Source organism: Somniosus microcephalus, chromosome 22 (genome assembly GCF_052327205.1).
Source record: "Somniosus microcephalus isolate GS21.2 chromosome 22, FLI_Smic_1.0, whole genome shotgun sequence".
NCBI classification, from domain to species: Eukaryota; Metazoa; Chordata; class Chondrichthyes; order Squaliformes; family Somniosidae; genus Somniosus; species Somniosus microcephalus.
This window is the reverse complement of record NC_141008.1, coordinates 72,749,786-72,761,864: the sequence shown is the minus strand read 5'-3', so window position 1 is coordinate 72,761,864 and position 12,079 is coordinate 72,749,786. Positions and strand designations below refer to the sequence as shown.

At 55.3% G+C, this 12,079-nt stretch overlaps 1 protein-coding gene across 4 annotated transcripts in view; it reads left to right on the top strand.

The window, feature by feature from the left end:
• Positions 1–12,079, top strand: part of LOC147102522 (membrane-associated phosphatidylinositol transfer protein 3-like) — a 495,678-nt gene that overhangs the window by 439,846 nt on the left and 43,753 nt on the right. For all 4 annotated transcript variants that reach the window (XM_085965038.1, XM_085965039.1, XM_085965037.1 and 1 more), the window contains one exon: positions 1,887–2,003. In XM_085965038.1, coding sequence (XP_085821164.1) covers positions 1,887–2,003 — 117 coding nt within the window. The remainder of the gene's footprint in view (positions 1–1,886; positions 2,004–12,079) is intronic.

The window sequence follows — 12,079 nt, the reverse complement described above, 5'->3', positions numbered from 1 at the left end:
ACTGAGGAAAAAAATATTACATTTTCTAGCTTGACTAAGCCAGCCAATTGCTCTGTGACTGATTGTCTCACGCCCCTTTAAATTTTAATTCCTTCCCACACCAGCGTTTCTTGTGCCCAGCATTACTAGGGTGTAAGTGATGGAAAGTAGGTTATCTTATCCTGTCATTGTGTCTTCTTGTAATGCATCTGCAGCTATCTGGGTAGATACACAGCCAGTATCACAAAGGTGGAATAACAGTGAACTCAATGAGTGAGCACAGAGTACTCTGATCAAAGGGATAAGGAACAACTGAGAAATATTGACACTACAGTAAAAAGAGTGAGAAATGGAACAAACTGGCCAATTTCTTTGACAGTTCACTCGTCTTTAAATACTGGTAAAAGCACAGTCCCAGTAGATGGATATTGTTTGAACCTTTTGTTTCTGTTGCATTTAAATACAAGAGGCTCATCATAATTGTATCATTTCAAACTGTAGCTATCCTGTTTGTTTGTGTACTTGTCTTTATTCCTGGCTACTTTGGTAGCAGTGCCCTAAGATGTTCATGCATTGAACAAGTTTTGCAGAACTTTAAGCACCATTACTCAAATAGCTAGTAGGGACAGAGGAAAGGACAATCAAATATTTTAATTATTTCTATTTATAATATATCTAATTAGCTACATGTTTATATTTTTTCTGCGGACTACATACAATTTCCCATGTCATTAACTGTGTCTAACTCGGCCAATCTCCTAGGCGAGGTGGGAGGGTGAGGGGTTAACCTCCAACAAAATAAAAGCGCAGTGATATTTCTCACTGACCCCCGAAGTCATTGAGTAAATCTCTGGGAGATTAATCCCACGCTGTTCGACTCTGCTCAGTTGCATTCCACAGATGATACATCCTCGTGCTCCGAGAACCATTGAGTTCCACAGAGCATTTGATCAATTTTGTCAATCTTTTTTGGTGACATTTGCTAACAATGGCCAGGCACTAAACAATCTTCTTCCTAATGCTGTGTTGCTTCTTTAGATAATGATGTTTTCATAACGTCACCATGATTCTGGTCTTGGCTCTTCTCTCTTGGGTTTGACTGTGATTGACAGGTACCAAAGAGCACAGATTCTCAGTGTCAGTGCACAAATCACATCTTCAGAAACTGATCTCAGCTTAACAGATGGAGCTGGGAAGATAATTGGGCTTCTATTCTTCCTATTTGTACTTTAGGGAAAATATTGTGACAACTGAGGGGCTTTGCAGCTCTAATCAGTCTGAGCACACTGAGATATATTTTGAACATGACATTGAAAATCTATTAGGAAGGGAATAATGAAGTTTGCCCTCCTCGCCACCCCACAATGGGTCCACATGGTGTGATGCTCATCCAAGCAGGCCTGGCAGGTCCAAGGAGGGATGTCTAGTTGGCTGTGTTTGCCAATTCAGGCAGAATGCTAGTAGGGATGCTGCAGTTGACCTCAACGTCTCTGGGCTTGGAAGAGGAAAGGGAAAAAAATGCCAATATTCCTGCTCCTGATTGTTAACCAGGAATCCCCGGTGGAAGGGCACACATGTGGATACCAAGTAAAGACAGGGCTGAGTTCAACTGTGCTAGCTGCCCTCGGTTCAATAGCCTGAATACACTCAACTCAGGCTCTCTCCTAATTAGCAGCAACTGGGGCAGTTTACCAAATGGCTGCGGCCTTTACAGCTGGATTCCTTTAGCAGCATAAGTCAGTGCCTTCAGGACAGGAGGGAGAGTTGGAGGAGGAAAATGACAAGAAAAAGAGAAGAAAAATCAAAAAGGGGTTTGTGTTTGATTTCCAAATGACGAGCAAACAGGTGTACAGTTCTTTGAACGATCAGCGCGTGATAACACTCTCAAATTCTGTTTCCTTTCTAAGAACGTAACAGCCAATCACCGAGCCAATGATGTCATCATAGCAGAAGGTGCCCCTCAGATGCTGGTGGGGAGATTTATGTACGGTCCCCTGGACATGGTCACACTGACTGGAGAAAAGGTACAGAAACATCTTACTGCTGAGATATCAATCGTGACCTCTTGATGATGGGAAGCACTCCCTTCAGAATTAAAAATAAACGTACGTGTGAAAAATAAGTGAAAACAGTGGGAAGGAAGCAACAATTAAACTAAATGTAGTAAGTAAAATGATTGCACTGCTGGGTGTAGTGGGTTAGACTTCGGGTTTTCACATAGTGGATGAGTATTCAAATTCAGCCACAATTGATGGGACGGAAGTCTTTCCTGTCTGCTCACTGTAAGGATTGCAAGAGGCTGCTCGATGGCTGATACCAGCAATGGAAAATGAGCACATCTGCTCTTTTTGAGGTGAGGACGCAAAAGTTTCTATGCAGAGTGGTCCCGTGTGATCGCTCTCTGAGCACGGCCCGTGTGATCACTGTCACAGCACGGTCCCGTGTGATCGCCCTCTGAGCACGGCCCGTGTGATCGCTCTCTGAGCACGGCCCGTGTGATCACTGTCACAGCACGGCCCCGTGTGATCGCTCTCTGAGCACGGCCCCGTGTGATCGCTCTCTGAGCACGGCCCGTGTGATCACTGTCACAGCACGGCCCCGTGTGATCGCTCTCTGAGCACGGCCCCGTGTGATCGCTCTCTGAGCACGGCCCGTGTGATCACTGTCACAGCACGGCCCCGTGTGATCGCTCTCTGAGCACGGCCCCGTGTGATCGCTCTCTGAGCACGGCCCCGTGTGATCGCTCTCTGAGCACGGCCCGTGTGATCACTGTCACAGCACGGCCCCGTGTGATCGCTCTCTGAGCACGGCCCCGTGTGATCACTGTCACAGCACAGCCCCGTGAGATCACTCTCTGAGCACGGCCCATGTGATCACTCTCTGAGCACGGCCCCGTGTGATCACTCTCTGAGCACGGCCCATGTGATCACTCTCTGAGCACGGCCCCGTGTGATCGCTCTCTGAGCACGGCCCCGTGTGATCACTCTCTGAGCACGGCCCCGTGTGATCGCTCTCTGAGCACGGCCCCGTGTGATCGCTCTCTGAGCACGGCCCCATGTGATCGCTTTCTGAGCACGGCCCGTGTGATCACTCTCTGAGCACGGCCCCGTGTGATCACTCTCTGAGCACGGCCCCGTGTGATCACTCTCTGAGCACGGCCCCGTGTGATCGCTCTCTGAGCACGGCCCCGTGTGATCGCTCTCTGAGCACGGCCCCGTGTGATCACTCTCTGAGCACGGCCCCGTGTGATCACTCTCTGAGCACGGCCCCGTGTGATCGCTCTCTGAGCACGGCCCCGTGTGATCACTCTCTGAGCACGGCCCCGTGTGATCACTCTCTGAGCACGGCCCCGTGTGATCGCTCTCTGAGCACGGCCCATGTGATCACTGTCACAGCACGGCCCCGTGTGATCGCTCTCTGAGCGCGGCCCATGTGATCACTGTCACAGCACGGCCCGTGTGATCACTCTCTGAGCACGGCCCCGTGTGATCACTCTCTGAGCACGGCCCGTGTGATCACTGTCACAGCACGGTCCCGTGTGATCGCCCTCTGAGCACGGCCCGTGTGATCACTGTCACAGCACGGCCCCGTGTGATCGCTCTCTGAGCACGGCCCCGTGTGATCGCTCTCTGAGCACGGCCCATGTGATCACTGTCACAGCACGGCCCCGTGTGATCGCTCTCTGAGCGCGGCCCATGTGATCACTGTCACAGCACGGCCCCGTGTGATCACTCTCTGAGCACGGCCCGTGTGATCACTGTCACAGCACGGCCCCGTGTGATCGCTCTCTGAGCACGGCCCCGTGTGATCGCTCTCTGAGCACGGCCCCGTGTGATCGCTCTCTGAGCACGGCCCCGTGTGATCGCTCTCTGAGCACGGCCCCGTGTGATCGCTCTCTGAGCACGGCCCCGTGTGATCACTCTCTGAGCACGGCCCTGTGTGATCACTCTCTGAGCACGGCCCTGTGTGATCACTCTCTGAGCACGGCCCGTGTGATCACTCTCTGAGCACGGCCCCGTGTGATCGCTCTCTGAGCACGGCCCCGTGTGATCACTCTCTGAGCACGGCCCCGTGTGATCGCTCTCTGAGCACGGCCCCGTGTGATCACTCTCTGAGCACGGCCCTGTGTGATCACTCTCTGAGCACGGCCCGTGTGATCACTCTCTGAGCACGGCCCCGTGTGATCGCTCTCTGAGCACGGCCCCGTGTGATCGCTCTCTGAGCACGGCCCCGTGTGATCGCTCTCTGAGCACAGCCCGTGTGATCGCTCTCTGAGCGCGGCCCCGTGTGATCACTCTCTGAGCACGGTCCCGCGTGATCACTCTCTGAGCACGGCCCCGTGTGATCACTGTCACATCACGGCCCCGCGTGATCACTCTCTGAGCACGGTCCCGCGTGATCACTCTCTGAGCACGGCCCGTGTGATCACTGTCACAGCACGGCCCCGCGTGATCACTGTCACAGCACGGTCCCGTGTGATCACTCTCTGAGCACGGTCCCGTGTGATCGCTCTCTGAGCACGGCCCCGTGTGATCGCTCTCTGAGCACGGCCCTGTGTGATCGCTCTCTGAGCACGGCCCCGTGTGATCGCTCTCTGAGCACAGCCCGTGTGATCGCTCTCTGAGCACGGCCCCGTGTGATCGCTCTCTGAGCACGGCCCTGTGTGATCGCTCTCTGAGCACGGCCCTGTGTGATCGCTCTCTGAGCACGGCCCCGTGTGATCACTCTCTGAGCACGGCCCTGTGTGATCGCTCTCTGAGCACGGCCCCGTGTGATCGCTCTCTGAGCACAGCCCGTGTGATCGCTCTCTGAGCACGGCCCCGTGTGATCGCTCTCTGAGCACGGCCCTGTGTGATCGCTCTCTGAGCACGGCCCCGTGTGATCGCTCTCTGAGCACGGCCCTGTGTGATCGCTCTCTGAGCACGGTCCCGTGTGATCACTCTCTGAGCACGGTCCCGCGTGATCACTCTCTGAGCACGGTCCCGTGTGATCGCTCTCTGAGCACGGCCCGTGTGATCACTGTCACAGCACGGCCCCGTGTGATCGCTCTCTGAGCACGGCCCCGTGTGATCACTCTCTGAGCACGGCCCGTGTGATCGCTCTCTGAGCACGGCCCCGTGTGATCACTGTCACAGCACGGCCCCGTGTGATCGCTCTCTGAGCACGGCCCCGTGTGATCACTGTCACAGCACAGCCCCGTGTGATCGCTCTCTGAGCACGGCCCGTGTGATCACTGTCACAGCACGGCCCCGTGTGATCACTGTCACAGCACGGCCCCGTGTGATCGCTCTCTGAGCACGGCCCGTGTGATCACTGTCACAGCACGGCCCCGTGTGATCGCTCTCTGAGCACGGCCCCATGTGATCACTGTCACAGCACGGCCCCGTGTGATCGCTCTCTGAGCACGGCCCGTGTGATCACTCTCTGAGCACGGCCCGTGTGATCGCTCTCTGAGCACGGCCCGTGTGATCACTGTCACAGCACGGCCCCGTGTGATCGCTCTCTGAGCACGGCCCATGTGATCACTGTCACAGCACGGCCCCGTGTGATCGCTCTCTGAGCACGGCCCCGTGTGATCGCTCTCTGAGCACGGTCCCGTGTGATCACTCTCTGAGCACGGCCCCGTGTGATCGCTCTCTGAGCACGGCCCGTGTGATCACTGTCACAGCACGGCCCCGTGTGATCGCTCTCTGAGCACGGCCCGTGTGATCACTGTCACAGCACGGCCCCGTGTGATCGCTCTCTGAGCACGGCCCGTGTGATCACTCTCTGAGCACGGCCCGTGTGATCACTGTCACAGCACGGTCCCGTGTGATCACTGTCACAGCACGGCCCCGTGTGATCGCTCTCTGAGCACGGCCCGTGTGATCACTGTCTGAGCACAGCCCCGTGTGATCACTCTCTGAGCACGGTCCCGTGTGATCACTGTCTGAGCACGGTCCTGTGTGATCGCTCTCTGAGCACGGTCCCGTGTGATCGCTCTCTGAGCACGGCCCGTGTGATCACTGTCACATCACGGCCCCGTGTGATCGCTCTCTGAGCACGGCCCCGTGTGATCACTGCCTGAGCACGGCCCCGTGTGATCACTCTCTGAGCACGGTCCCGTGTGATCTCTGTCACATCACGGCCCCGTGTGATCGCTCTCTGAGCACGGCCCCGTGTGATCGCTCTCTGAGCACGGCCCCGTGTGATCACTCTCTGAGCACGGTCCCGTGTGATCGCTCTCTGAGCACGGCCCCGTGTGATCGCTCTCTGAGCACGGCCCCGTGTGATCACTCTCTGAGCATGGTCCCGTGTGATCGCTCTCTGAGCACGGCCCCGTGTGATCACTCTCTGAGCACGGCCCGTGTGATCGCTCTCTGAGCACGGCCCCGTGTGATCGCTCTCTGAGCACGGCCCCGTGTGATCACTCTCTGAGCACGGCCCTGTGTGATCGCTCTCTGAGCACGGCCCGTGTGATCACTGTCACAGCACGGCCCGTGTGATCACTCTCTGAGCATGGTCCCGTGTGATCGCTCTCTGAGCACGGCCCCGTGTGATCGCTCTCTGAGCACGGCCCCATGTGATCACTCTCTGAGCACGGCCCCATGTGATCACTGTCACAGCAAAGCCCCATGTGATCGCTCTCTGAGCACGGCCCCATGTGATCGCTCTCTGAGCACGGCCCCGTGTGATCGCTCTCTGAGCACGGCCCCATGTGATCGCTCTCTGAGCACGGCCCCGTGTGATCGCTCTCTGAGCACGGCCCCGTGTGATCGCTCTCTGAGCACGGCCCCGTGTGATCGCTCTCTGAGCACGGCCCCGTGTGATCGCTCTCTGTGCACTGCCCCGTGTGATCGCTTTCTGAGCACGGCCCCGTGTGATCACTGTCTGAGCACGGCCCCGTGTGATCACTGTCACAGCACGGCCCGTGTGATCGCTCTCTGAGCACGGCCCGTGTGATCACTGTCACAGCACAGCCCCGTGTGATCGCTCTCTGAGCACGGCCCCGTGTGATCACTGTCACAGCACAGCCCCATGTGATCACTCTCTGAGCACGGCCCCATGTGATCACTGTCACAGCACAGCCCCGTGTGATCGCTCTCTGAGCACGGCCCGTGTGATCGCTCTCTGAGCACGGCCCCATGTGATCGCTCTCTGAGCAAGGCCCCGTGTGATCGCTCTCTGAGCACGGCCCCATGTGATCACTGTCTGAGCACGGCCCCGTGTGATCGCTCTCTGAGCACGGCCCCGTGTGATCGCTCTCTGAGCACGGCCCCGTGTGATCGCTCTCTGAGCACGGCCCCGTGTGATCACTCTCTGAGCACGGCCCCGTGTGATCGCTCTCTGAGCACGGCCCGTGTGATCACTGTCTGAGCACGGCCCCGTGTGATCACTGTCACAGCACGGCCCGTGTGATCGCTCTCTGAGCACGGCCCCGTGTGATCGCTCTCTGAGCACGGCCCGTGTGATCACTGTCTGAGCACGGCCCCGTGTGATCACTGTCACAGCACGGCCCGTGTGATCGCTCTCTGAGCACGGCCCCGTGTGATCACTGTCTGAGCACGGCCCCGTGTGATCACTGTCACAGCACGGCCCGTGTGATCGCTCTCTGAGCACGGCCCGTGTGATCGCTCTCTGAGCACGGCCCCGTGTGATCACTGTCACAGCACAGCCCCGTGTGATCGCTCTCTGAGCACGGCCCCGTGTGATCACTGTCACAGCACGGCCCCGTGTGATCGCTCTCTGAGCACGGCCCCGTGTGATCGCTCTCTGAGCACGGCCCCGTGTGATCGCTCTCTGAGCACGGCCCGTGTGATCACTGTCACAGCACGGCCCCGTGTGATCGCTCTCTGAGCACGGCCCCGTGTGATCACTCTCTGAGCACGGCCCCGTGTGATCACTCTCTGAGCACGGCCCGTGTGATCGCTCTCTGAGCACGGCCCTGTGTGATCGCTCTCTGAGCACGGCCCCGTGTGATCGCTCTCTGAGCACGGCCCCGTGTGATCGCTCTCTGAGCACGGCCCCGTGTGATCGCTCTCTGAGCACGGCCCCGTGTGATCGCTCTCTGAGCATGGCCCCGTGTGATCACTGTCTGAGCACGGCCCTGTGTGATCGCTCTCTGAGCACGGCCCCGTGTGATCACTGTCACATCACGGCCCCGTGTGATCACTCTCTGAGCACGGCCCCATGTGATCACTGTCTGAGCACGGCCCGTGTGATCGCTCTCTGAGCACGGCCCCGTGTGATCACTGTCACAGCACGGCCCGTGTGATCGCTCTCTGAGCACGGCCCGTGTGATCACTGTCACAGCACGGCCCGTGTGATCGCTCTCTGAGCACGGCCCGTGTGATCACTGTCTGAGCACGGCCCTGTGTGATCGCTCTCTGAGCACGGCCCCATGTGATCACTGTCTGAGCACGGCCCTGTGTGATCGCTCTCTGAGCACGGCCCCGTGTGATCACTGTCTGAGCACGGCCCGTGTGATCACTCTCTGAGCACGGCCCCGTGTGATCACTCTCTGAGCACGGCCCCATGTGATCACTGTCTGAGCACGGCCCGTGTGATCGCTCTCTGAGCACGGCCCCGTGTGATCACTCTCTGAGCACAGCCCGTGTGATCGCTCTCTGAGCACGGCCCTGTGTGATCGCTCTCTGAGCATGGCCCCGTGTGATCACTTTCTGAGCACGGCCCCGTGTGATCACTCTCTGAGCACGGCCCCGTGTGATCGCTCTCTGAGCACGGCCCCGTGTGATCGCTCTCTGAGCACGGCCCCGTGTGATCACTCTCTGAGCACGGCCCCGTGTGATCACTTTCTGAGCACGGCCCCGTGTGATCACTCTCTGAGCACGGCCCTGTGTGATCGCTCTCTGAGCACGGCCCCGTGTGATCGCTCTCTGAGCACGGTCCCGTGTGATCGCTCTCTGAGCACGGCCCCGTGTGATCACTCTCTGAGCACGGCCCCGTGTGATCGCTCTCTGAGCACGGCCCCGTGTGATCACTCTCTGAGCACGGCCCCGTGTGATCACTGTCTGAGCACGGCCCCGTGTGATCACTCTCTGAGCACGGCCCCGTGTGATCACTCTCTGAGCACGGCCCCGTGTGATCACTCTCTGAGCACGGCCCCGTGTGATCACTCTCTGAGCACGGCCCCGTGTGATCACTCTCTGAGCACGGCCCCGTGTGATCACTCTCTGAGCACGGCCCCGTGTGATCACTCTCTGAGCACGGCCCCGTGTGATCACTCTCTGAGCACGGCCCCGTGTGATCACTTTCTGAGCACGGCCCTGTGATCGCTCTCTGAGCACGGCCCTGTGTGATCACTTTCTGAGCACGGCCCCGTGTGATCGCTCTCTGAGCACGGCCCCGTGTGATCACTCTCTGAGCACGGCCTCATGTGCTCACTGTCGGAGCACGGCCCCGCGTGATCACTGTCACAGCACGGCCCCGTGTGATCACTCTCTGAGCACGGCCCCATGTGATCGCTCTCTGAGCACGGCCCGTGTGATTACTCTCTGAGCACGGCCCCATGTGCTCACTGTCGGAGCACGGTCCCGCGTGATCACTGTCGGAGAGTGGAAGTCTTACTGCTTTGGAAATGCACTCCAGCTGACATGTTAACCTCTTTTGACTGACACCCTCTTTATTGTTTTCAAATTAATTACACCATCAGAGTATTGCTGTGTCCTTCTGTTTCTGTGTAATAATCTTACTTGTAAATAAATCCCACTTTAATTTTAGCCAGTACACAAGTCTGACAGTGTGATACTTACTTACTGACAGTAGACAGGAGAAAGTGCTGGGCCTCTCACATCGTTTTCAGTGCATTTTTATACAATTAAGGTGTAATTATTAGTCCTGTATCATGTTATCCCATTCAGAAGGCTCATCAGTACTCAGTCTGCCTTTAGAAACTCTATTTTTGCTGTGAACACAATTTTAAAGCGTGAGACAGAAACCCAGAACCACAACATTTCATTCCATTGCTTTGTGGATTTAGACAAAGGCATTTTGTTGCAGTTCAGAAAAAAAATCTATTGACTTGAGCCAACTAATCTGAGAAAAGCATTAATGTTACTTGATTAGTGCACAGTTTTTGGTGAATCTCAGTAGACTTTTTATAACTGGCAGCGCAACCAAAATGTTAATGAGCCATTACCAAAGTGCACTGCAAGGAAGGGAGTTTATTATTACAGCAAATTCTTATTGCAATGTTGTTCTTTAAGGATGTCTCCAAGGGAAATGTTATCGTGTGGGTGTAGTAATCATAGAACAGTGAAGGCTTGTTTTTTGGCTTTGCTGCTTCCTCATCACTGTCTTGGCTGACATATTGAACGTAGGATTACTCCTCATGGTGGGCGACACAAACCAAACGTCTGACCTCAATCAGAAGCAATATTGAGACTTCAATTTTTTTTGTAGTTTCCAAGCAATGCATTTCAAGTTTACAAACAACTTTTGTTGGAACTAATAATGCACACAATACATAGGTGTAATCGCTGGGAATTTCCTTGGTTGGGGTGGGGGGTGGGGGCGATGTTGCCTGATCAGCCACTGTAGCTTTGGCAGGAGATCGCCAGAAACCCCAGATAAACAGAGTTTCCGCTGATCTTCCACCAACGTTACGGTGGCCAATCAGGAAATTCCCGCAATTGTGTCTTTTACGGGTGGAAGTCAATTTGCATGAAGAGTCCAAAGAAACTCAAATTGAGTTTCAGGCTTGTTCAGAAAGAGCGGAACTTAACCCCATTTGAGTCAATTGACATTTGAACATTACTCTCCCTTCTAAATGATAGCATGCTGCTCAATAGGACCATTTTCCTCTACCCAAATATATTGGAAAATGTTCTGCCATCAAGGTGGGATGTAGCCGACATCTGTGACTGGAGATACTATAACATGGGGGCATAGGAACAGGAGTAGGCCATTCAGCCCCTCGAGCCTGTTCCGCCACTCTATCGCATCTTGGCCGTGTTGTACCTCCACTCCATTTACCCACCTTCTCTCTATATCCCTTGAACCCTTGCCTGATAAAAATCTATCGATCTCAGTCTTGAAAATTTCAATTGACCCAGCATCCACAGCCTTTTGGGGGAGAGAGATCCAGATTTCCATTGCTCATTGTGTGAAAATAGTGCTTCCTAATTTCACTCCGAAATGTCCTAGCTCTAATGTTAAGATTATGCCCACTAGTTCTGGATTCCCCACGAGAGGAAATAGTTTCTCTGGGCTGGATTTTACCAGCCCTGAGGAGGCGGGTGTGGAAGCGGGACTGCTGGGAAAATCGGGGACCCGACTCCCGGGAAGATTGGATGGAGGCGGGTCCCAAACCCGCTCCCAACCTGCCTCCATCCAATCTTCCTGGGAGTCGGGTCCCCGATTTGCACAGGGTCCCAACTCCTAGAGGTGGGAAGAGGATTACAGCCACTTTACTGCCTGGTTTTAGGTAGTTAACAGGCAGTTAAGAGACTTTTTCCCATTTTTCCACTGCTGCTGCGGGTTTCCCGATGTCAGGGAACCACGCCAGGGTAAGTGAGGTGTGATTTGGGTCTACTGTAATTTTTGTGTATATATGACAGCTGCAGAAGTAGTTTAAATGATTCAATGGGACACTGGTTAGTATCAGAGGTCAGGATATGTTGTGAAAGTAATGGTTAATGTGTTTAGAGGTTTCTGCAGGTGACAAGCTGTGAAGTGTTTGTGTAGCCTCATCTCATCGGGAGAAGTGACAGATGGCTTCTGCAATCTCAGCTGCAGCTGCCACCTGTTTCATCCTAAGGAGAGAGTAACTGGAGAGTCTGGATGCAAGGGCTCACCTTTAGACAGTGATTGTCAGTGTCTGACAGCATCTCAATGTTGTCAAAAACTGTCAAATCATCTGTCAAACAAGCGTGGTGCATATGCCTTTAAGAAAACCGGCAGATGAAGCATCATCAAGTGACGTCATCTGATACCGGCTTTCCCTTAATTGGCCGGCAAGCCCAACAAGGCCAATCAGGGGAAAATAGCGTCATCTCGTCAGACGTCGCTGGGGGCGGGACTAGAACCCCAAAGGCAGCAGTACCGCCCCCAACGCGCCTCTTCAGGTAAGTTCCTGGCCTCTGTATCTATCCTATTGAAA